The sequence below is a fragment of the Arvicanthis niloticus genome, chromosome 8, assembly GCF_011762505.2.
Source record: "Arvicanthis niloticus isolate mArvNil1 chromosome 8, mArvNil1.pat.X, whole genome shotgun sequence".
NCBI classification, from domain to species: Eukaryota; Metazoa; Chordata; class Mammalia; order Rodentia; family Muridae; genus Arvicanthis; species Arvicanthis niloticus.
The window spans coordinates 83,952,537-83,979,774 of record NC_047665.1 but is presented as its reverse complement, the minus strand read 5'-3'; the positions used below and the strand labels follow the sequence as shown (position 1 = coordinate 83,979,774).

Below are 27,238 nucleotides of genomic sequence, written 5' to 3'. Positions count from 1 at the left end.
CTGCTCTGTTGCTCTAATCCAACCCAAGTGTTCTTAAGCACCTGGCAACCTTAAAAACCAAGTAATTAGATGAAAACTAACACTTTGATGATGTGGAAGGACAGACAAGATCAACACGGGAAACAGGGCACCATTCCACGAACCTTGGCCATGTGCTTGCACATGTATGTGTTGAACCACAGTGAACATTACAGTCAAGGGGGCTGAAATGCCATTCTGTCTGTAAAACACAGCATTTTTCTACTACTTTTGAATATAAGGCTTGATTTTCATTTTATAGTTAACAAGGAAAATTAAGGATAGAATGTAATACTAATCTGGCAGCTCGATATAGAATGCACTCGGAAAGATAAGAGCCAAAAGAAACCAAAGGAATTCCAGCTGGTGATGATCAATACAGCACTAGCCCTGGACAGCAGAAATGAAAAACAAACATTACTTAGACCAATCAAAAAAAACAAAAAAAAAACAAAAAAAAAACAAAAAACAGACTGTGGTGGTGAAGATGGCAGTTTCTGTAAAACCTGGATTTTCAAAAACACTTCAAATGCTAAACTGCACAAACCAATTTGCTAAAATAATACCTATTGCTAACCTCATTTAGAAAGTATTCCTGTCCTCAAGAAGGCAGGAAACAAAAGGAGGTGGGGAGTGCATGCAACAGAAGAACCTTGAGGAAAATCTCAGAAATCGACCCAGAGACAAGCAGGCCACAGCTATAGGAGCAACCCCCAGCAAAGTGTGTCTGAAACCTTGTGATGAAACAGGACAAGGCAACAGGGAAGGCATGTCCAGGTGGAATTAAGATTTCTAATCACCTATCCTATGGCAGGCATAGCCCCTGGCTATGCAGGTGAACCCAGTATAATTACACGTTCTTGGAAGTAGACGAAAGGCTGCAGAGCAGGGCAGAGTGAGTGTGGGGAAAGGTGCAGTTCTCAACTGCTAGCTTTCATGATGGAACAGAAACCAACATACAAAGGATCAGGGAAACTGATTCTCTCTCAGGGGCCCCAGGCAGAGTGCAGCCTTGCCAGAACCTGCAGCTTGGGACCTCAAACCCACAGAGAAGTAAGGTTGAAAGTATCAATCCACTTTAATTCATTCTCAGCTGCCAGAGCCAGCCACAGACCAAAACAGGGAAGGAAAGAGAAGAACAGGAGGTTCCTCATCATCAGACTTAACAGGAACAGACACAGGAAAAGTGAACCAGACGCTCCTGAGTGGTTTAGTGTCTGTACACATGGAATGGGAAAGCCAAGAATGACCGTCATGTGGATGTGAGATACTCCTGCATGTGAGCAGAAGGTGGGTTTGCAATGCAGCACTTCCTCCAGAGTGCACAGAGCCCTTTCTCTCAGTGCCGGAGTCTAGAGTGCAGAGCTGTGTCTTATTTGCAGGAGCTGAAGCAACACTGAAACCTATCATAAGCCAGGACTTAGGGGAAGGCTGGAGTGGAGGTGTGTGGGCTTTTAAAAGATTGACAATATAAAAGCCACCACACACTTGACCTATGAAAGGTCTGAGTGATTAGACTATATGAGGGACTGGAAGCCGTGTACAGGCCCTGTCTTCTGCGTCCATTGCAGACGTAATGCCCAGGGTTTTGCACAGCAGCCTTCCCCACTGCTCTTCAAAATCCACCAGACCACTGAATGGAGTTCTCAGACCAAAACAGCTTCAGATTGTTCCAGGCTTTGACCCACAGACACTAATCCATGTTGGCACTCTGGACTGAGGCAATGCATGTCTAAACACAGAATGTGTCCACTAAAAGACAAGCTGTTCTTATTCTTTCTCAGTAATACTTAAACTTAATTCAATTTTGGATTTCTGACAGGAATTCTCCTATGGTCTATGGAGGTGGTTCCTCTCTATAGCTACTATCTGATATTTAGACACTAAACAGGCATCAGGACACAAAGTCCCTGTGTTAGTGGTCCCAACTGGGACTCTATGAATTCTGCTCCTGAGGGGTGGGGTTCAGGATGGCCAGCTTCTCTCTTCATTTGGCGGCTGACATGGCAAAAGAGAAAGCCCAGGGAATGTGGAGAGTAGAAGTAAACATGGATTTACTCATGAGCAGTGACCATAGGCACAGAAGCAAAAAGAGGACCAAAGGGCAGATGAAGGAAAGATCTTTAAAGTTACATAAAAAAAAAAAACACTTTAAAATTACGTTTATTAATTCAACATAACATGATCACCTTAATTTACTATTTCCAATTTTTATTAAGAAAACTTAAAGATATTCTTTTTAAAAAATTACAAAAATCTAATTTGTTGTTTAAGGGAAAGTAAAACCCCATCAGGAGAAATTAGTGAAAGTTACCTGAGAATATGAGTCACAAGCAACATCTGAAGTACAAGGAATGGGTATGAGAAGCTTTCTCGGAGAGGCGGCGTCCACATCACACGGGTACACTGAAAAATGAACAGGTCACAGGATGCACTTACTCAAGGTTCTGACAAACACAGGGTAAAGGGGGCAATCAAGAAACACCAAGTATTTCCTATATGCACTTTAAATGGTGTACTGCACACAAGTGCTGGGCTTTCTGTAAATATAAACGCTGGGAAGTGAAAGGCAATGCTGGGAAAAAAGCATCCGGGGTCAAGGCACATGTCAAGTACATGTGTGACACACACTGCTTACTCTTCTGTCCATTGATTAACCTTTGCTGTTGATCCTTTGCCTTGGGCATTGTGACTTGTGCTACGACAAACACGGGAGTGTGGGTAAATTTTGATAAAAGTTGTATTTCCTTTGGAGATATGCCTGAGAGTAGAAGGGTTACAGAATGGGTAAGTATTTGTTACAACAATCCATGGTGTATTTCAAAACCCCTAAAAGAGTGAGACTGTTCTAGCATGCAGAAGTGTTCAGCACTGGGAAGATGCAAGTGCTTACAGCTCAAACTGTGATCTCGAAATACCATTTTCCTCAACAGGATACAAGACTCTGTGAAAACAGTTGTTTCTGTATCTTGGGACAAGGTGATCCTGTGGCATCATTTAGTACCAGGAAGAAAGTCTTCTAAGACTGAAAGAACATATGAAAAGAAGTGAAATACCACTCCATCTTTCCAGAGATGCTGGAAATGATCGTCAATGCATGTGAGCATTTGGTAACATACCTCAAGGAAACAGGCATTCTAAAGCTCAAAGTATCAGGACAAACCACTTAGTAGCACACAAAGGAACAAGAGCATCTTTTCAACAGACAAATCTGACTTCCACCACCAGAGCCATGGGACTGACTGAAGAAATCCAATAATGTAGCAAACTGGTCTCACAAAGCTTCTCAATATATTGCAATAAAAAGGATACATCATCTGCTATAGCCTTCAAAAACTGTCAAATCAGGACCCACTGGTGAGGAAATAGACAGGTGCAAATAATGAAACTTGTACCAAACACCAGGCCCAAATTCTAATGCCCATCCTGTCAAACAGATGGAAGGAACACTACTCTAGAAGAAACATTCTAGATAAAATGATAGCTATGTGTGGTCCTTAAATCAAATCCTGAATCCAAAACAAAAGCATAAAGGAACTGCCTGGAATAACTGTGGAAATTTGAGTGTGCAATATGTTATCACTGAATCTCTTAAGTATGAGAAAAGTCCGTCATGATGATGCAGCACCGTCCAGGCAACATATACAGTGGTGTTTAAGGCAGGATGCTTATGAAGCACAAATCTCATATGGAACGAGACAAGGCCGTGTGGGTAAGGTGTGTACACGACAGTAAGAGAAACCAAGCATGGAAAGTGGTAAATGAAGAGCTACTGAGATGGCTCAGCGGGCAAAGGCACGTCCCCACCCCGAGTTCACTGCCCAGGACCCACATGGGGAAGGAAAAAAACCAGTTAACTCCTACCCACTGTCCTGACTCTAATATGTGGAATGAACATGCACATACTACACACATACACGTACACACACCAAACACTCACACACTTGAACCCCCTACCCCCCTCTCTCTCATACACACACACACACACACACACACACACACACACACAGAGACAATGATAAAAAAAATTTTTTAAATTTTAAGAAAAATTGGTAAACAAAAGTGAACGTTAACAGGATCTTACTTATATAGGAAATACAAAATGTTATACTCAGAGAAATGAAAACATAAATTGGTGCTTCTTAAGATTCAGGGTAAGAAGGAGATGGAGTGTGGGGAAAGGGAAAATTCAGATCAAAGGTACGAAGCCTCACTTAGACTAGAAGAGTGTCAGTGATCTACTGTACTGCTGTAATTACAGTGAACGGCATGCTTTGTATTTAAAATGGCTCTAAGAATACTTTTAATATCTTTAATCACAAAATGTAATTATTTTGACTAATAAATCTACAATGTGTAGACAGATCATATAATTATCATTTTTCAATTAAAAATACACTAATAGTTAATAAATCTATCTGCTTAGTAAACATGAGTTAATGAGTCTTTAGTAGTTTCATTTAATGCATACTGAGATATTATAACTTCCTGCTATGAAAAAATATTTGGAAAGACTATCAAAATTGTTTTCAGTGTTCTAAGAATTGTTTTCCAAATTTTATATAAGCAAGATAATCATGCCAATAATTAGTATCATGCAGATTTGTATTTTAATCTTAGTCCAAGTTAACAATATCTAAGACACTCAATATCCCACCTCAGAGATACCTGCTCATCCATGTTCTCTGCTACCCTTGTCAAAATAGGCAGGAAATCGAAACAAGCTAAATATCCTAAAAATGATGGATAGTGAAAGTATGAAACATATGCACCACAGGGTTCTGCTCAGCTGCAAATGAAATGAAATTAGCAGGTAAATGGATAGAATTAGAAAATATTGCACTGAGTGAGGTCACCCAGACCACGGAGACAAAGCATCCCCTCTTACTTGTGTGTCCTAGTTCCAACTGTTACTAATCTAGAGAGGAGGATGGTAGGAGGCAGGTGCTACAAAGGAAGTAATGGGAATACAGAGTAGACTCAAGGAGAGGTTAACACTAAGGATGTTTGCAAAAGCCATAGGGAAAACATTTTATGTTTTTAAACTTAATGTTTGTATGTACAAAAGCGTGGAGGGGGGGGGGATATGCAATTGTACCACATGGGGTGATGACTATCCTTAATACCTAAGAAAAAACCTGGAGTCCCAGGTACGTATGGGCTACTTATTTCCATTGCCTTTGGTTACATTCCAGAATGTGAAGGTAGACCCTATTGCCAAAGACAGCATAAACTTTGGACATAAGGTTTGGAGAATTGCAATGCAACTGGACTGACAGCCTGAGGACTGCTTCCATGGTATCAGAAGGTGACATTGAATCTGTCAAGGAAGAGAAGTCATTAGCAGTCCTACCAAGCTGAAAAGCCCATACCCACCATGATGACACAATGACAATGTGGGAGAACAGATTCCACAAAGGTGCAGTAGAGCCATTTTTGTCTTGGGTATAAACAGCAGCTATCAAATTAGACTCAATCTGCCCAGCAGGAGGGAACCGATCATATAAATCTGGCTAACTGCCCATGCTGGAGAGGTCACAGGCCTGAGGAGAGAACCTACTGTTGCCATTCTCCTAAACCAATATAATTTCTAACTGCTCTAAAGTCTGATCCTTATGCCAACAGGGTAAATGGAGCTCTCCCCACCCACAAAGCTTCTCTACAGAACAAATGGGGACTATTACACAGACCCTCAATTCATCCAACAGCAGAGATGAAGGACTGTGGGGTACCCAACCCCATCTGTCAATCTGCACTACAATCCCTATGCCCAAGACTCAAGGAAAATCACAGAAGAGGGGACAGAAAGAATTGAACAGCCAAGGCCTGGGATGACTACTTCTAAATAGTGTCTCCTAGTCATAACAGAGAAAATGCACCCAAGAAATCTCAACAGTGTGGTTGCCTGAGATGAGACAAGCATAGTGACAAGCCAAGTGACATGCACGTGGTCCTACATGGATATGACGTGCAACACCTGACCAGTAGCTTCTAAAATAGGAAGAGTCTGTTTCCTGAATAGATGATCATAAAAGTAGTTTATGTAATACAAGCAATGCTAAATGGATTCAGTTTGTGTGTATTCACCCACACCTACACACACACACAATGTAACGAAACAGAAATAAATGAGAGGAGACACAGGAGAATCTGAATGGGTGAGAAAGGAAAGAACAATGTATGTTAAATACTGAAGTTCTCAAATCTGTTATGAAGTTTTAAAAGCTTAGATATGGCCCTCAACACAGTATTTCCATCTACCTTCATTTGCTTTTCTGAAGTGAATTTTTGAAATTCTCAAAAGGCTTTTTCAATTTATGTGAATATATTCATAACAGTATTTTTATATAAAACATTGATAATTTTTAAGTCTCTATGGAAAAAGCTAGACAATCCTATTTCACAAAGAAAGGAATTTCTAACAGTTAAAATTTAGGGGGGAGGGGTCTGGAGCGATGGCTGAGCAGTTAAGAGCAGCTGCTCCTCTTATACAGGGCAGCAGCTTAGTTCTCAACACCCACAGCAGACTTCTCACAACTGCCTCAGTGTAACTCAAGCTCCAGGGGATCCAATGTCCTCTTCTGGCCTCTGCAAATACACACACATACACACACACATACACACACACATACACACATACACACACACACACACACAGACTCTCTCTCTCTCTCTCTCTCTCTCTCTCTCTCTCTCTCACACACACACACACACACACACACACACACAGAGACACAAAGACACACACAGACACACACAGACTTTCTCTCTCTCACACACACACACACACACTTTCTCTCTCTCTCTCTCTCTCTCTCTCTCTCTCTCTCTCTCTCTCTCTCTCACACACACACACACACACACACACACACACACACACTCCCAACATTGAAGAACATACAGTACTAGTTGATTTTGTTTTGTTCTCTGTGGTGCTAGGGATCGACTCCAGGCCCTTGCAGATGTTAGGCAAGCATCGTTAGCTGTATCCTCCAGCCCTATACAGTGGAGTCCTTTGTACTCTTTCCATCCCCACCCAACCCCAGTTTCTTTTGTTTATAAAGGTTTCTGACAAATCAGGTTAAGAGAAGCATTTTGTTCTTGTTTTCCTTCAATGGCTTGTGATGAACACTGTGTAAGCTCACTTCTCCTATGTTCTCAAGTGCTTCTTCTTTCTGTTCACCATTTTCCTTTCCTAGAGATTTTCTTTCCCATTCTAAGATCCTTCTATGGTATTTATCCAGTTTCAACCTGTGATAACCAACTTGCCAGGAGAATGCCAACTTGAGCAATTGTGACTCTTGGCTCTGCCCATGGTCTCTGTTCAACATGGAACCTGCTCTCCCTGTAGCCCTGAACTACTCTGCTCATCTTATGACTTTACGGTCCAGCCTGGGCTCCAGAATCTTTTGTTTAAACACCATTTTATTAATGTTTTTAATGATTACATACAACTTATTTTGAACAAATCCTCCTGTTTTGCTATTTTCTCCCTAACTACACTTCCCCTCCTCCCTTAACTTAGAGGCCTGCAACCACGAGTCAAGTCCAGTTTGTACTCGGATTGTTTTGGGGGAGCCTGCCCTGTGGACATGGTCTACCTAACAGGAAGCCCCATCATCAAAAGTCCTGATGCTCCCTCTCCCAGCAGCTCTGGAGTACTAGTAGCTCCTGTGCTAAGGGTGGAATTTCTTGCCCACCTTCCCCACTCTATGCTGGGAGTCTGTCTGGTTGTAGCTTGCATAGGTCTTGTACATGCTGTCACAATCACTGTGAGTTCACATATGCGACTACCCTGCAGTGGCTAGAAATACTATTTCCTTAATGTTAGCCACAACCTCTAGCTCTTTCAGTCTTTCTACCTGCTCTTCCTGGAAGAGTCCTGAGATTCCTTGGGGAAGATGTGCTATGCATGTCCCCTGTAGGGATGAGCAGCCCCAGTCTCCATTCTTTTTAGTCAGTATGCAGCACCATTAACCTAGAGCATACATTTCTGGTCTTATGACAAAGAAACATCTGACAAACAGCAAAGTTGCTAGCTTTCCTCATCTTGGCGTCCCATGGTGATATAATAAACAATAAGAAGCGAGCTCATCCTCATGTTTTGTCCTGGAGTGCAGACCTCTGTGTGGTCACTCATGATGCTGAAAAGGCCCTATATTCCATTTTCACATAATTCAGATTTTAAGATCTTCCAATCATTTTTTAAAATTGTGTTAATCCATTATTTTAGGTAACCAGGGAACAAACCCAGTATTTTGAGACTATGAGGCAAGTACTCTACCCTCAAGTAATACCCTTTGCCCTATGAATAGAACAGTTCTTCTGTTAAGGCAAATATTTCTTTGTAATATCATCAGTAGGAAAAATTTTTACAATACACCAAATAGTGTCTTAGATCCACTATTAAGACAACTAACTAATGAAAATAGAACTTAAAAGCAACTAACAGGCTACATCTGTGTAATATGTGAATAATTCACGTCTGTGAATAAATATCTCTTCTAAGAAAGTAAGTGCTGGGGCAGCAAGATGGCTCAGCAGGTACAGGCTCCTGAAGCCACCCAGCAGCCCACATCTGATCCACACAGCACACATGCACAATGAGGAGCACACTTCTAAAAGCTGTCTCGTCAGGTCACTTGGAAGGCAGGCCATATGTATCCCTAACAACTCACAGAATAAACAAACACAATTTGTTTCACAGTGCGATGTTCTATAAAAGTTACTGGATGCATGAATGGATATAGGAAGAGTAGATGATTCTTGTCACACAAAAATTAGATACTTTAGAAACATACACACAGTCACTTTTGTTTGTTTGCTTCACAGGTCTCACTCTGTAGCCCTGGCTGACCTAAAATCTATAGACCAGACTGGCCTCAAACTCACAGAGAGCCACTCCCATGCCTCTTGAACACTGAGAGAAAAGGCAAGCACTCAGCTAAAAGTAGTTTTAAAGTTAGAAGAAAATGAGAACTGAAGCTGTCATAATCTGAAAGCCAAATGATACACAAAAGTATAGAAAGTTCTTGGTTACCTGAATTCTTTCAATATTTTATGAAAACTATAGTGTATGCTCTAAACTACAAAGTCATTACATAAAAATGTAACATTTTTGCCATAAGCCAACAAATAAATGTAACAACTAGCCATTTCCGTAAAACTAAAATTCTAATTGTTTCATGTACCTTTTCCTAAGAAAATGATATCTAACTAAGCATGTTTTAAATAAATTAAATGGGTAAAAACTGCCAAGAGAATAAAAAAAATCAACTAATATTTTTAGAATTGAAGATTTTAAGAAACAATGTTCCTACTACTTGAACATCAAGAATGTTAAAAAAAAAAAAAAAAAAAACCGTAAGGAGAGAAACTACTAACCCAGGACACCATGAGGAACACAAGGGCCCTCTGTGCTCCACAACAGTGCCTTTCTCGCTGCATCTGGATCTACATATTCAATAGCCCAAGCCCCACATCCTACTCTGAGCGTACAATGCTCCTTTCTTGCAGTAGAGTAAGCAGTTATTTACCATTTCGCACATCATTCTCTTAACCAGCTTTAAAACATCCCATGACCCAGGCTATTACAATGTGCAGAATCCTCAGGAAAAAGCCAAAGCCCTCCTTCCCACCGCTGGCCCAAACCCAGCTATAGCAATGCACTGCTGCTGCTGTGCTCACACACCAACGCTCTAAGCCGAGCAGCTCCGAGTCTTATTACTCACTCTTCAACCTGTGTGTGTTCAACGGCTGCAGATAACCAGGACAAGAAGAGAAAACATGGACACATCTCACACATCTTTTTCCTTCCCCATACAAACATTACCATGAGAAGTCTAGACAGACATACTACCAGGAAAGTTATTTAAAGTATGGTTAATTTAGGGGAAGGAATGTAGTGAAAATCTGGATTAGAATTTTATCTGAAAACTATTAGTGATGAATAAAACTACCAATCTGAGCTAACAAGCATATGGCACTTAATATTTTTAAACCCTGTATTAGATACTTTACACAAATGGATTCACCTGATTTATGCAATAACTCCATGAGATAAATAACATCATGACCCCATTTACAAAGCAGAGGAATGCATAGACAGATTAACTGACTTGCCCAGGTATCACAGATAATAAATGAAAAAGCTAGGGTTTTCAAGCCAGGCAGCAGAGATCGAGAGACCAGGCACTTGACAATGTTGCTATCTTTGCACTGCCTTGAATAGTTGTGAATTTATAGGTTTGGCAAATAGTCTGAATAGGATATGTAAAAGTGCACTGCCCCTAACATAAGAATCACTGGCTTTAAAATCAAATTATTTGCTCAAATCAGTAAGACTCCTGTCATTTTAAGAGACTACTAGTATTTGAATTTGGGACAAAATGACTGGATCAAATGTTTAAGAAACACTATTACAGGTTAAACATAAGGAAATTAATTGGAAGAAATTTGTATTTCAGTAGTGATTCTGTCTACTTACCTCTCCATGATTGAAAAAGAAGCACAGCACTGTGACCACGCCTCCCAATCGGCTGCCACTGCAAAAGGGGGTAGGAAAATATAACTAAGTGCATGTCAGAAATGTAGGTCAGTCTTTATCTAAAACTTAAAACAGAGTATCGCAATTACCTGCCACCAACACAGACTGCTTTGACACAAAAGACCTCTCCTTTGCTTATTTACAAAATGCTTGATTTCTTCCAAACTATCACTAGTCAAAATACCAGCTGAATGAGATGACAAATGCCCGTGACCCAGCACTTGAGATTCAGGCAGGAAAATCAGGAGTTCAAGGCCATAGCTACACTGGAATATGAGGCCAGAGTATGAGATCTGGTCTCAGAAAACCAAAAACCAATAACCTTATTTACCACCTACAAATGTGCACACTCAGGGGGCTGGGAGATGGAGAACTGAAAGGCATTATTTAAGAAAGTTAGTGGCATTTTTGACTGTGTCTCTCCTTCCAAACCATTCTCTGTAACCATACAGTTTCTAGTATGTGTCATTCACATCTATCTGATATTTGTTCTTTTCTACTTTATCATGATCACTCTTAATACTTGTTACCAAAGGCATCTTTAAATCACTGTGAAATATTGCACAGTCCCAGAGCACTGCAACTTCTTCGTCTCTTTTTTAATGGGCATGCAAATATTTTTCATGCACATGCTCCTGCTTCTCTTCCCCTGGGACAGACCAGAGTGACCTATGCTGGTCCTCCCGAGGCAGAGCTCAGACTCTCAGTCTGCTCTTCAGACTTGAGGCGGTACTAAGCCTCACTGCCATTTGAATTTCTACTTCCCTCCCTATCTGTATGGAAGATAACTGTACTGTTTCAATGAAATGCACATTTTTCTTCCATGAACTGCCTACAAACGCCCTTAAGTATTCACATTATGACTGTGCTTCTCTGCCTAAAGACTGTAGTAATCAAATGGCTGGATGTCATATGTGTCACAAATTACACTGATATAGTGTAAAGGGTATTCAGTTAGAACTTTAAAGATATTATGTGGTTAAGCGCGTCAATAATTTTATTTCCTCTTCATTGTATGCCCTGTCCATGAAGGTTCTATTCCAAAATTTTATAGACAGCCACCTAAAATCCCCTCAAGTGCCATGCGTTTCCACTTAGGTCTTTTATCTGCAGAGCTCTACTCTGTCCTCTTTCAAGTCATCATTCATGCTAAAATGCCAAGCAAGTAAACCTCCCTTTCTCAAGAGAAATCCAGCCTGTCTCATACAGTAATTTCCTACAACCTAAAGCTTTTTCTATTGTAGTCAACTGATTTAATTCTGTAATTCTTTTCTGTCACATGGCACCATTTTTATCCTGTAAGATCTGGTTATTTTAATACATCTCAGGAGAACTCCCCATGCCCAGCCACTCATAGAGACGGTTTTCTGTCATTCTCAGCAGCTCGCTGCTGTTAGTACGCTCTAACAGCCCCGTTTTCAAAACAAATGTTGTTTTCCATCAGAATGGCACTGAATTTATGTACAATTTGTGATGGACTGTTCTGCCTACTCAATCACTAAATATTCCACTCCCCATTTATTTAATTTGAATTATGTCAAAGAAAGTTTTATGAACAGCACATCAGTCAAGTACTAAATTAATCCTTCTATAAACACAGAGAATGAGGTGAAATCTGACCATGCTGGTTGTTTTCACACATTCAGAATGTGACAGGTCACATCAGCCAAGGAAAACATGCCAAAGTTGTGAAGTAGATAGGCAAAATGCTCAATTTTATAAAACTACACAGTAGTCTGACTGTACAGAGAATACACTATTTCTTATGTTCCTATAGCTATGAGCTCTAGAAACAACTCATTCTCTGATTATAGTAAAACACATAAGACAAACAGAAACAAATTAAGAACTTAGAAAATTCCCTTGTTAAGACTTCCCTTGAAGAAAACAGAATCCAAGCTAAACTTTTCTAACTTTAGTTTTTCTTAATGAAAAACAGAGGGAGACAGAACATGTGAGAGGAGCAAAGCCTGACCAAATCCCAGGCTGGCACTGCCACAGCTATCCAGCCTCATGCAGCTGCCACCAGCCTGAGGCTCCGAGCCTGGGCATTCACCAAAGGACACATCCCTCTTACCAACCTGCTCAGCACAGGTTCCAGTCTGGTACCTTCTGTCTTCTGTGCCTAACTACCCAGGGAGGCAGCGTTTTCTGACCCACTTTCACAACATGCGAAGCTGGGAGGTGGAGTAGAGCTGGCTTGTCCATAAGGAATAATTTCAGTTGCAATAACTATTTAATGATGTGATTTGCAAAAACAAAAATCAAAATTAGTGTCCCTAATACTAAGCTACCATTCTGATCTTAGAGACTGCACAAAAATGTTACGTTGCTAACCAGAAAAAACGTGGTAATTAAAATATTAAAATTGTTTAATTTTCCCCACTACAGTGAATCTCAGTATTCCTCTTTTGCACTATTACTGGCCATCAGAAAGCATGAAAACCACCGCTGTGCAAATTTACAAAACCTGCGAAGCTTGGTGGAAATCTGTCACCTCCACCCAATAGACTTCACTCCTCTTTTTGTGCATGTGGGGTGTGTGTGTGTGTGTGTGTGTGTGTGTGTGTGAGAGAGAGAGAGAGAGAGAGAGAGAGAGAGAGAGAGAGAGAGAGAGAGAGAAAGATTAGTGGTCAACACTGGGGGTCTTCTTCTGTGACTCTCTACCTTCTTGTTTTGAGAAAGGGTCTCTCAGTGACCCTGGAGCTTAGCAAACTAGCTGGCCAGTAAGCCCCAGGCATCCTCTATTCCTACCTCCCCAGCACTGGGGATTACAGGTGTGTGCTGCTATACTACCTGGCTTTTTACATAGCCACCAGTGACCTGAACTTGGGTCAGCATGCTTGTGCAAGCAAGCATTTTATTAACTGAGACATCTACCCAGCCTCTTTAGTTACCCTCTGAACCTCAAATGATCTTAGATAAAAAAAAATTAAGGAGGGGCACTAAAGCTTAAAATTTAAAATAACCATTAAAATGCTTCCTGGTTCTGAAATTGAATAATTCTATAATCCTTCATTTCTAAAGAATGAAATCAATTCTCAAATTTTAATGAGTTTTTTTTAATTCTCTGATTAATAAATGTTAATTTTTTCTCTGTAGTACTACATACAAAATGACGGGACACAAAATATAACATATTTTAAAAAGCACATTCAGGGTTTTAAAACCATAGTAAATAACACTTGGAATGAGTTTTCTTATGTAAATACTTAACAAATTGCAAAGAGAAAATGTGGAAGCAAAATGGAGAACTTTCAGTCCCAAGTCTGGGAACTAAGTCTCTGACACCTTGCTGGCCTAGTGAAGAAAGCATGGGCTAGGCCTGAGTTGAGAGCCTTCTCCCTACAGCGATGGGACTCAATGGTACGATGAATAAAGAGAAGAGCTGGCCAGTGAGAGGGCTCGGGAGGTAACGGCTCCTGCCTCTCAAGCTCCTGAACTCACATAAAGGTAACAGTAGAGAAACAACTCAATGGGTTTCCCCATCTTGAACATGGCACATGTCCTACCTACATGTCATGTCCACATATGTACACAATATTAATGATTTAAAAAGAAGAAAGTAAAGACAAGGAAGAAAATGACAACTGAATAGGGTTTATCAACGTATTCTCTGCTTGGCCCTGTCCAGGTCTGCAGCTTATATTACAAATAGTTAATGTCTTCACTTTAACTGTGTCTGCAGGCATTTAGACCAAACCTCTCTCCATCACCGTGGTAGGAACCACACACTTAGCACCAGACTAAGCCTTACCATGGCAGACACTCAGGGATGGCACCTGAGCATGAACAAATACATAATTGGCACTCATTCAAAAGCCTGCTGGTGTTCAGTGGTTGGGGACCTTGATGTTAAATATGCCACTGTTGTCCTTAGCCACTTGCCCAGACATAGGTGCCAATTCATTGCCAATAGTATGTGGTCAGTGGAGTCTCTGCACCACGACAGGCCTTTCCACTATGCCCACTAACCAGGGGGAGCTCTCACTGTGCGGCCCAGCAGCCTTCCCAAGGCCTTCCTCCTGCAGCTGGAACCACCATGTCTTTGGTGTGGTTGCTTCCCTGGAGACTCTCCAGCTCTGCCTGCTAATGACTGCAGTCTACACATTTCCTGTAGGACCCTGAAAGGCAGCTTGGCTTCTGGTTGAGCTAGGTTTGAAACCCCAGTGACCCTGCAGGTAACCCCACAGGGTCCCCTGCAAGGGTGGGTAGGAGTTTGGCCATGCTCCCAGACTCTAGGCTCCTGACATGAGGCCTCCATAGATTTGTGTCTTTCAATCACATAAAGGCAATGCCCCTACTAGCCCCTCCACAGGTAAAAGGTGTGAGCCTCAAGACAGATCTCCATATTAATGAGGTACCTAAAAGCCAGAGGGGCTTAACCAATTAAGCTTTCCTTCCCAGACACTCCTCCCTGCAAAAGATATTTAGCCTCAGGCCCACACAAGAAAAGGGCAGGATAGGGTTTCTCATCTACTTTCCACCATGACAATAAACATCTTAGACTGCTTCTTGATTCACCGAGATCCACCATGGGGAGCAGAGGAGCGGGCCTTTGCCTACAGAGCTGGCTTCTCATCTCCTGAAGACCTCTCTGCATTCCCAGCCATGGAGGCCACCAACCCAGGCCGGCTGAGCCAAGGACTCCTCTGTGTGGGGTGCTGCCTGAGCATTCTCTCCCTCTCCCCTTAGGCCGAGGGCCAATCCAGCCAGTGGGCCCCCACTTCGTTCTCAGCTCTTCCGTGGCTTCCAGCAGAGCCTGGGTGCACAAGAGCCTGAGAACCAGTGAGTCCCAGCCCCCTGCAGGCCAGGGACACCCCTGAGCCAGCTCAGGCAGCTCTCAGGACCTCAGACTGCACTCCCCGAACCCCCTCAGCTTTACATAGCCTGACTCCCACCCAGTGCCAGCATAGGGTGAGTGCAGTCAAGCTTCCCATGTCCTGTATCCTATGTCCTGCTTCCCCAAGCAGTGGCCTAGCCCGAGGAGGCGTGGCAGACGAGGGACTCCCACCTTTTCCCCAACAACTTCCTTTACAGCACTCCCACATACTTGCTGCCATTCTCTTACACCAAGAGGAGGACTAGACAGCTCATGGCCTCCTTCTCCCAGGCCTGTTACCTTTCTCTAAACATAACACCGTGCCTCAGGCAGCCACCATCCACAAAGCTCTTCATAAATGAACTGCACAAGCCACCTCTGTGCTCCCAACACTTGGCTACCATTCTATGCCAGTGTCAATCCAAACATCAGCACATGTTCAGATGTCTGCATTTGTCCGCCATGTCTGGGTCAGTCTCTAGTGAAACACTCACATGGACATCAGTGTATAGAACAGTGTGGGTAAGGGCAAGGTTGACGCATTAGCTCAACAGCCAGTGTCCTGAGGCTTCATGTTTGCAAAGTCGGTGATGGAGAGGAAAGTGCATGGACTTGAGATGTTCTGACCCATCTGGATTAGAGCCAAGGGCAGAGGAAGGCCACAGGTACCTCCCAGGAGCAGGCATGGGCATCACTGTGAAAGACGTGTCATTTGCTAAGACAGTGAAGTCATACCAGGGGAAGAATTTGGAGAGAAGATGCTAGTATTTTCTAACAACAAAATTCATCATTTTATGCATACCAAAGAGAAATACTTATCTTTAAATATTCATATACAACTGTTAAACCAAATGGGTTGGATGAAAGATATGACAGCAGGCCAAGTTACTAGAACATTCAGAAAAGCATGTACCTGGCCAAGTTTCATAGGTGCAACATAGCCTATTTAATTAAGACAGTTTACCAAATCCTGCGTGAGTCAGCACTGAATGCATGCACTAAGACATGGTAAAAATTAGAAAATATCACACAAAACTGTAGAAGCAGGACGGGTATAAAATATATTCTCATGAGAAATTTAACAGGTAGGAACCAGTGGAGAACTAAGACACCGATAATAAAAAGTATTTCATCCTACCACAGAGCCTCAAAAGAACATCTGATCTGTACTTGGAGGCCGATCATGGAGACTGTAATGACTGTTCATTTCAGAAGTAAACGGGGACATGACAAAATCAAATGGGGAGAGGAGTACAGGTAAGTCTTCTGGGCCTTTCTGTAACATCTAGAAATAAAATTGTGTTTAAAAAGTGTCTCTGCTACCAAGAGAGCTACTCTGACCATCAGTGACGAAGGAGTCTGCAAGGAGAGGAGGAGAAAATATGAATACAAGAAAGATGAAGAAAGCATCAGACAGACCACAGTGGCCTCGGGGACCCTGGTCAGCAGATATGAAATGGACAGAAATGCATGAAAAAAAAAAAAAAAAAGACTATCAATTCTAAGACAGCTGGATCAGCACAAGACATGAAGGTAACAGAGGACCAGGAGTGTGCTTTGCCTGGGCAGCGTGCGCACACTCAGCCCTCGTGTCACTGTTCCGTGTGGGTGGCAGCACTGTACAGGTTTATGTCCACACACCACACTAATTCAGGAATGAAAATGGTTAAGAATGCAAGTTCCTCCTTGCTGCTTGTTCTCCACATGCAGACACTGCTGGGCCACAAAGACAGAGCTGCAGACAAAAGGAGTCTGGGTCTCCTCTACAGACAGCTTTCCAGACTCATGGAGTCTGCAAGTCTGAAAGTTCCACTCCCTTAAAAGCTTCATCTTCTCAGGTTCTAAAAGCTCTCTGCTTCTAAAACTGTAACTGCTGCACTAAGGATTGCCAGGCTCCAGGGTCACTCTACATATGAAAAACAGAAACCACAATTCAAGGAGAAATTAAACATAAGAAACAACACACACAGACACACACACACACACACACACACACACACAGAGAGAGAGAGAGAGAGAGAGAGAGAGAGAGAGCGCATGCCAGAAAAATTGTGAATCCAGATTCTTTAAAAAGTTGAAATTTTACTAAGGAACAGAAAGTATAACAGATAGAATGGGGGAGAAAAACAATCCTAAAATTTTATTTTAAAATACTCTAATATCCAAATAATTTGGACTTTGAGAAAAAAAGTGGAAAGCAATAGGTAAGAAAATCATCTCAGAAATACCAACAACAATGAGGACAGTCATTGTCCAAGATGCAGAGCCCAGAGTACCACAGACAGAATAAACTGTCATCTGCTACAATGAGACTTTTTGGGCAATAAAGATAAAAAGCCAGATGCAAAGGGAACAGATAAAGGGAAGGGGTACACGGGATAGCAGGCATTCCTGCTGTGAGGCAATTTGTCCAAGATAAAACCTCCACTATGGAGGAAAGCTCCTTAAGACATAGAATATCTAAAGGAGGTAAAATCCTGCAGAGAAGCTCATTAAGTCCAGAAAGTAAACAACTGAAAGACTTCAGGAAGTCCCTGAAACTTATCAAATTGACCAGGTCCCTTCCTCGCCAAAATATATAACTGAGAGACAAGCTGAGCTTTCCTGAAAAGGCAGTTCAGATAAGCTGCCTGGAAGAAGCAGATCAGCTGAGCTACCTGGAAAGAAGATTCTCTAGCATGCTGTGCTACCTGCAGGCCATGCAGTGTGCTCTAAGTTTATGAGCTGTTACCCATGCTTGAGGGTGCCATGGGAAAGCAGCTGTCTTTGAGTCATTTGTACTCCTTAAGTAACCCTTCACCCTTATCCCCATAAGTAATTGCAATAAAACTCAGTGCTTTACCACGTTGATTTTGGTGGAAACTTTGGTGTTAGTCTGCTAGTTCCCTATCCAAGGAGAGTAGATTGTTTACATCTTCCCAGAAACAGTATCACACAATGAAGCTGAGAAAGCAGCAAAACAAGCCTTCAATGTCTAAGGAAAAATAGAATCTAGAACAAGGCAAACAGCAATAAAGTAAAAACAAACAAACAAACAAACAAATTCAAATCTGCAAGACATATTTATTTTAAAATGATCTCTAGATTTTCTTTTTCCAAACTACAAGAGAATGTGATTCTCCAAAATAAAGGAATATATAAGAAAGAGGCCACTACAGAATTCCAAATGAACACAAATGAAAAGGGGAGAACTCTCAGGATAGTGGAGGCAGAAGGCCCACAGCAGCCTGTGGTGGCCTAGGATGTGAGAGGTCTTAGACAAGTGAGGGCAGCCTAGAGAAGGCCCACCTTCATGAAAGCAGAACAAGAGGAGATCTAGAAGAGAAACACAAAGGTGGGGGTGCTGAAATAAGAAGTAAAAAATATGAACTTAGAAGTTAGTAGTAAAATTGGTGGATTATTCAGAATATAGAAAACCAGGAAAATCAAAATAATTATTTTGCAATTATTTATACAGTGAGTTTCACTTTTAGATTTTGGTGCCATTCCAAGATGCCACATTGCATGTTTATGCAAATACTCCAAAATATAAAGGCCAAATTTAAAATCTTTCTGGTCAGGTCAGGAACACTCACTGTGTAATGACTACCATGCCAGCATCAGGTTATCAGGAGATACACAGCTATCAATTGTTATCTATAATGCAAATGACTGTGAGAAGCAAAGCCATAGGAAAGTCCCAGATAGTATTGAAAAGGTATTCCTATTAGATGGTATTGAACATATATCCCTATCAGATGGTATTGAACAGATATTCTTATCAATTGGTATTGAATAGATATTTCTATCAGACAGTATTGAACAATATTCCTATTACTGTCCCTTCAAAAAATTTGTAAGGTTTTGTTATTTTTGGTTTAAAAACCACTAGAAGCAAACCTATCTGTAAAACAGACTGAGGCAAACCCCCTGCCACATCACCTAAAACTCTGGAGTCGTGGCTGGGTGATAAAGACCGGACTGAGAATGAGCCCAGGGCAGGTACATCACAGGGGACCTGTAAGGTCACAGACATCCTGCAGCCAGCATGCCACCTTTTCTTCCAATTTGTGCTGTAGTTAGAAAGTCAATACAGTGACATCAATGAGAAAACGACTCACATGATCACAAAGCCCTGTGTGACACTGAGAACAGAGCAGATGAGACACTGACAAACGGTATAAATGGCAATACTGAAACAGTCAAGCTGTAGGTATCAAGTGGAAAAGGAAGACAAGTCTAAGTCCTGGGACTGCGGAGACCTTAGTGATGAACTGTGAGGTGGGAGGGCGCACAGTCTGGACCTTTCTGAACTTCATTCGGCCTTACATTATTTTAAAAATAAAATAGTACTCTTCTTTAAAATGGAATAGTTTTTTTTCCTTCATTACTCAGTATATATAAATAATAAATAAAGGAATGGGTAATTTAATTTCTATAGAAAGAAACATTTCAAATGCAGAGCACACACTCTGAAGTTCTGTCTACATTCAAATCCCAGTAATGCAAATGAACTGCTCTTAGGAGATCTTAGAAAAATTAGTTAATATTATCTAAATAGCTTAGAAATGGAACTGGTCACAAGAAATCGAAGGCAGAGTTGAGGGTTTAGGACTTTTTGTTCTCAACCTGCAAGATCCAGGAACAGGAAAGTGGTTAAAGTTCAAGTTGACAGCAGTGACTCCGTCTTCCTACAGGACAACGCTTCCATTAAATGACAAGAAGACTAAGTTTAGAAAGCTTCCAAATGTCTAGCGGAGGAAGAAGGTTTGTGAACGCACAGGCCCTGCGCTGCTTCCCACACACCGTCCTCCATGTCTCTCCATCCTGCATGCCTCTCCATCCCACCCTTTGTAACACTTTATACTAGCCCAGGAACACAAGCACATTTCCTTGAGTTTAACCAGCAGCTCCACAAACCTACTGAATGGAGAATGAGGACATCAAATCTGCATCCACAGCCATCCAGCCAGAGTGAACAAGAGGACTTGTCAAAGAAGCCTCTGTGTCGATGGTATTGAGTAGAGACTGTAGGCAGAGAAACTGGGCTCATTTTCCTATTTATCCTCAGAGACACCTTTGAGCAAGGTGGCAAGCTAACAAAGTTACTTGGAGCTTACTAAAAATGACAGGTCACACTGGGCTTCAAATTGCAGAAAGGAATTTACACACACACACACACACACACACACACACACACACAGCAGGGTAGAGGTGGGGGAGGCGGGGGGAAGAGAGACGGAGAGGGAGAGAGGAAAGAGACTGACTAAGGGCTTGTTTCAAGCAGCTTCTAACCCAGTGGTGCTCAAGGATCAGTGGCCTTGGGGATATCCAAACCTCACTACACAGAAAGAAACCTTATGAGGGGAAAGTGGAGGGGAAGGAAAGAGAAGGAGAAATGCAGGAACCTCAGAGCCAAGGCTAAGTGTGGAATGATGGATGGCCCCTGTTGTCATGTCCTAAAGTCTGCTGTCAGGAGACAGTGGAGTGCAGTTTCTAGGATATCGTTTGGCCTTCTCAGATTTGTACAGTTTAAAGGCTAATCCCTAGCTTGGCTTATTGGCATCTGTGGCGGCAGGCAGCCTGAGCTCCACTTTGTGGTTATACAAACAGCAAAGACAGAGCTGGAAAATGAATGTCCACTGGCAATGTAGGCTATGGATCGGGGCATCAAGCTTCGGCAATACAGAAGAGTTCAAAGGCAGCAGAGCTGAAACAAGCTGTAGGCCTTGACCCTGCGAGTAGACTAGTTTCTAATGTGCTGAACCTATGATTGTTCCCTCACCACCAGCTTAAACGTAGACCTCTGGAGGGCTGCAACTACAGGCAGAGAAAGCATTACAGTATAACCCAGCACACAGACACAAGTATAACAACCCTAAGCTGTACTGATACTACTCGAGATGGTACAGTCTAGCATTGCTGTGAAACATCTGTGTGCGTGCGTGCATGCGTGCATGCGTGCATGCTCGCTTGCGTTTGATTATGTGCCTACAATAAAGGACAGGGGACAACCTCTGGGATAAGTCTTTAGGTGCTGTCTATAATGTTTGTTTGCTGTTTGAGAAAGGGTCTCTCACCAGCCTAGAAATTGGCTAAGTATACTAGTTTGGCTGGACAAGGAGCACAGGATCCACCTGTCTCAGCCTTCCCAGTGTTAGGATGTGCCACCATGCCAAGCTTTTGTTCTTCTTGTTGTTGTTGTTATTGCTGTTGTTTTTAATAGGGTATAGTGGTTTGGAAGAGAATGTCCCCCAGAGGCTCAGGCATTTCAGAACGTGGCCCCTGGATGTGGTGATGCTTGGAAAGATCCTACAGCCCACTGGAGAAAACAGAGGTGGGCTTTGAAAATCTCAAGCTTTGCCTCACTTCCAGCTTGCTCTCTCAGCTACCTGCTTCTTCTCCAGTGCCTGCCACCTGCTGCAATGCCTCCATGCCACTCACAGACTGTGAGCCAGTAAGCGCTTTCTCCATAGGCTGCCTTGGGTCATGGCAACCTAGAAAACTGATTTCAAGCACTCCTGGCAGGTGGTGCTCTCTAGTATCATGTGTTGAGTGTCCATTGTGTGTCTCTGGGGACAGATGGCACTTAGGGACCTTATAAGATCATCACTCAGCCTGAATCACGACCCACTGCTTGTTAAACTGCTAACTTCCTCCATTCACTTTGGAGTAAGTTTGGAGCCAGCCTTGCACTAGGCTTCATCATCCAGCTCACCCAAGGCTATAACTGTGATTGCCTCTGAGCCCATGAAAACATGGACCCTCAGGTCAAACTGTCACCATGCCTCTGCTTCTGCCTCAACCTGGGATGCACCTCCCAGATATTTCCACCTATCTAAATCCTTTTACTCTTCAGGGCTGGGCTAGTGTCCCTCCCATCAGAACAAGCTTGTCCCTCCTCAGGACTGTAGACTTCCTCCCTTTGTTGCTGCCTCTTGTCTTCCACTAGTATGCATTATGTCACCATGCTCACCTTACTGCCTGCTCGCATCCTGTGACAGCCCACACTCTTCTAAGAAGACACTACCTAGCATATATCATAAAAGTTGACTATAGAACTGAACATGCATTGCCTATATAGAGAAGAATGTTTATTTACCAGGAAAGGTATGAGTAAAGATTAAGAAAGTTGTACAGGACCAGTGTCACTACGACCCCTTCAATTGTACCAGAACCTTCTATTCTCTTCACAGATATTATGCCAGTAGCCTTTTATATAAAAGTTATATAAAGCATGGTAAGAAATCAATGTAAATGTTTCCTCTAGTAAAGGGTGAAAGTCTTTCAACAATAAAAGCAGAATTATCTGTGCTGCCTAGCAATAACCATGTTTGCATTTATCTTACTTGAATAAAGTCTCCTAAATACAGTAAAGCATCTGTAAGCATTTTAAATTTATATAAATATATACTCATTTGTTTATAAATATATTTATTTACATATTTATGTATATGTTATAAATAATATATACTTATATCTGTAAGTATATATAAAATATTTATATAGTCTTGCTAGTTATATATTTATACTTATATAATCTTATATAATCTTTATATTAATATAATACAATTTATAGACTTATATATTTAATATTTATTTATAAATATACAAGCATATATTTATAAAAATATAAATTGCAACTATATTTCAATCTGACCTAGTTGCTTCTCCATTTGATAAGCACTTATCAAGTACCTGCTGTGCACTCAAACACTGACCTAAAAACAGAGGTCTTCGAGCAGTTAAACTGAAAATGCAAAGAAGATACAGGACACTACAGGAGCCCAGCTCCTTTCCACTAACTCAAGTGGAAAACTGCATCCATATGCACCCAGTCCTGCACTACAGTCAGCAAGCAGTAGGAAGACATTTTTAAAATCCTTTCAAGGACAGATAAGCTCAAACAGCTGAGGAGATGGCTTAGGCATCAAGTGCTGGCCTTGCAAACATAAGGACCTCTGTCCAATCCATTAGAACCCATGAAAAAAGGTGGGTAATCCTAGCTTGTAATCTTAGCTCTCAGGAAAAGGAGACAGATGGATTCCCAGGGCTTGTCAGTCATCTAGCCACGCCTACTTGGTAAGTTACCAGCAAGAGACCTAGTCTCAAATGTTTGGCAATGCCTAAGACATTCAACATTGTTCTCTGACCTCCACACACATGCACCCCTACATTCATATGCACCTACATATGCACACATACACACAAATGAAATACAATAGTACAGACAAACATACACATATTACAATATATCATCAAAATACAAAGGAAAATACAAACATAAAACCTTTAAATACTATCATTACTTATGTTGCAAGAACACTACTTGACTATGAAGATAGGCAGATTGCAAAGAGTTGAGTGGAATACACGTAAGTTTAACACTGGAAAAGCAATGGCCATCACTATCATCTGATAAGTGATACTTTCATATTTTATAAAAATGATACATATTCCATTAACATTTACTGCATATGCCCAACATATTCTATTTAAGTCTCTCAGCCCCAGAGATGTGCCCCTTTAGGGTTCATTGCTTATCAGATATTTACATTACGACTCGAAACAGTAGCAAAATTATAGTTCCGAAGTAACAATGAAGTAATCTTATAGTTGGGGAGACTACAGCATTGAGGAACTTCATTAAGGGGCAGTGACACGAGGAAGGTTGAGAACCGCTATTCCAAAACAATCTGAAATGTCATTACCATAATAACAGTAAAATCAGACAATCACAAACAAATATTTTAAAAACACTATTAAAATTGAGCAATAATTATCAATAATTATTAACTAATAACTTATTATATTTTGCAAACATATACTAAGATATTCTTACCTTAAATATGTGCCATATATGAAGAATAATGCCATCATTAGTCCATTTAACATAAAAATTACAGCAACATAAAAGCAAGCTGGATCTCCCAATCCTTTAAAAATAAACAAAACATATGTTCTAGCCACAAATTATGTTATGAGTCTGGCAATTTACATTAAACTGTGCTTACTGTGAAACGGTTGCCAGAAACATGGTTTCCTTGGTTCCCATCTGAAAACAGGACATGCATGCAGAACAGGGATGAGACCAGTACTACTCAGATAGCTGGTCTGCACCTCAGGGAGGTAATGGGGGTTGGGCAGAGGCAACAGCATGGCCTCTGAGAGGAGGGCTTCAGCAGCCACAGAGATCCAGCTCAAGTGAAGCCACCCTGGGAAGGGCATAGCTACTTTGTGACTAGTACCTTGCTATGAAAAAGCTCAAAGTCCATGGAAAGGTGGCATCTAGACATCCCAGGAATACCTGAACTATTCCAGCCCAAGAGCCAAAATGTGACCAAAACAGCTTCCTGTTCAGTCCACCTTTCCCAGTCATGTAATTGCCCTGTGACCATGGAAGCAAACCAGCCTGCCCAAATTTGAGACTTGCAGAATGCAAGAGCAAAATAAAATGGTTGTTACTTATATCACGAAGATTGCAGTAAGTTCTCTGTAGTCCAACAGACAACTGGACGACATGAAAAAGGAGCTCACCCTCACAGCTTTCAATCGGACTCAGTCCTTCTCCTCGGGTAACTGTCCAGCATATCTTGGTTTGAATACCAATCAAATCCATTATTTTGGTATAAATCCGGTACCAGCTAGCTAAGATCACCTTTTTAAAGAAAATAAAGAAGTCATAAGAAATAATTTCCAAGCCAGGTATTGGTGGCACACTCCTGTAATTCCAGTACTCAAGAGGCAGAGGCAGGAAGATCTTTCTAAGTCTGAAGCCATCCTGGTCTACAGAGTGAGTTCCAGGAAAGCCGGGGGTTCTCCAGAGAAACCCTGTCTAGAAAATTTTTAAAAAACAAAACAAACAAACAAAACGAAAAGAAGTAAGTTTTCATTACTAGATATGTTTTAGAGTTTTTCATGCTTCAGCTGTTTGGCTCCTTGTATATCTAGTTAAACAAGGCGCAGCCTCTCCCAAAAGGACTCTAGTTAAACAAGGCGCAGCCTCTCCCACAGACTCTTCAGTAGTCAAGTCTTTTACTGGTGACGCACAGCTTAGAAAAAAAATGTAATAAATCTTCAAGATTTACATTTTTAAAAAATATATAATTCTACCAGGAAACATAAAGGACCCAAACAAATTATGTGTTTATCTAATTTTTCAAGATGTAAATTCACATCTCAAATTAATTTGTAAAGATAAACAATCCTAGCCAAAATCCCAACATCTATAATTATTTTAGAGAAGTAAAAGAATAAGAGGGGAATGTCCTAATGAATATAAATAAAAGTCTATCCCTGAAGGTAACTGAACTAGCAGGACACCGGCAGACCCAAACCCAGACTGATCAATGCCATACTGGAGGTGGCCCACAAAAACTAATCCGCCTTCCAGGCAGAGGCGCTCCCAGCCCAGCCGCTGCCCGCTCTACAGAACTGCTCTGGGCTGAAGAAAGTAGTGTACTCAAGGTCACACAAGGGAAACTGCAGCCTATGATAGGCTAATCAATCTGTGACTATGAACTATGATATGTAGTGCAGGGGCCTTTGCCAAAGGAAGCATAACTGTGCTAAGCTATCCCAGCCCAGAAAATCCATGGGATTCACTGGGGCTGGGGCTTTAGAAGAGACTCCATGACAGCTCAACTCAGTTTTATATTTCCTTCTGCCTCCATCACCCTCCTGCAGGCACAACCCAAGGGCACTTTCTTGTACATTTGATGCAAGCAAATCTGCACTTCAGAGTCCACTTTAAGGACTTCAATAAGGGCAATACTGAGCATAGAATGCAAACACAGGTGACAGTCATTGATAAGTACACTGATTTTGCATTTAAAAGAGAACGCTACTTCAAGTCAGTGGTGAGAAGATGGGCCTGTCATCAGGGTTGAGTCACAAAGAAGACCAGTATAAAGAATACTCTTTTCTACAAATGCTTCAACACAAATTCCAAATAAGTTAAAAATATAAACATAAGTATATAACTATAAAGAATAAATATTTTACATATATATTTAAAAATCATAAGTTAGAAGATTCATGGGCATAAAATGTTGCATGGGAAAATATGTATCCATAGCTAAAAAGATAAATATTTCATTAATGTCATAATCATAACATCTTATGTATAAAAAATGAGTCTTTAAGAAACTCAATAGAAACAGATATGGGGGCATAAACAGGAATTCTTTTTCAAAATAGAAATGGATATTTGTATAGCACTGAAATGCATTCATATACATGAATTAAATAAAATGCACCAAGTGCTTATAATTTCCTTGTCTATCAAAATCAGCAAGGATGCAAATCAACATTTCCCAAACTGCTGTTGGCAGGGATTCAGTTGGTATAACCTATATGGAAGGCTTTTTGGCAATAAGCCCCCAAATCATTACAATGCATATTCTGCTAAACTGAAGAGCTATATTCACAAATTTATAGTTTAAAAAATGAATAGATGTTTTGCTGGTGGTTTCTATCAATTTGACACAAATTGATATATCTAGACATATCTTGGAGGAGGGAATCGTATTTGAGAAAACACCTCCAAAAGTCTGACCTGCAAGTAAATCTGTGGGGCATTGTCTCTGAGTAATGACTGATGGGAGAAGGCCCGGCCCATATGGGGAGTTCCACTCACGGGCAGGCTGTGGGGAGCGCACCAGTGAGAAGCATTCTTCCATGGTCTCTTCTCCAGTCCCTGCCCTGCCTCCAAGTTCCTGCCTTGAATTTCCAGTTTGTTTTTCTCAATGGACTGGGAACATTAGATAAACTATATAAACCCTTTCCTCTCCACATTCCTTTTGGATGTAGTGTCCTATCAAAGCAGTAAGACCTAAATAAGGCCACCGTGTCTAATAAAGATTAGATTCACG

The 27,238-nt window shown here is 41.3% G+C and overlaps 1 protein-coding gene across 1 annotated transcript in view; it reads right to left on the bottom strand.

Moving 5' to 3' along the window:
* Dpy19l1 (dpy-19 like C-mannosyltransferase 1) overlaps nt 1–27,238 on the bottom strand; it is a 67,326-nt gene that overhangs the window by 19,294 nt on the left and 20,794 nt on the right. The window contains 4 exon segments of the mRNA XM_076938810.1: nt 2,333–2,424; nt 10,505–10,562; nt 24,208–24,301; nt 24,903–25,023. Coding sequence (XP_076794925.1) covers nt 2,333–2,424; nt 10,505–10,562; nt 24,208–24,301; nt 24,903–25,023 — 365 coding nt within the window.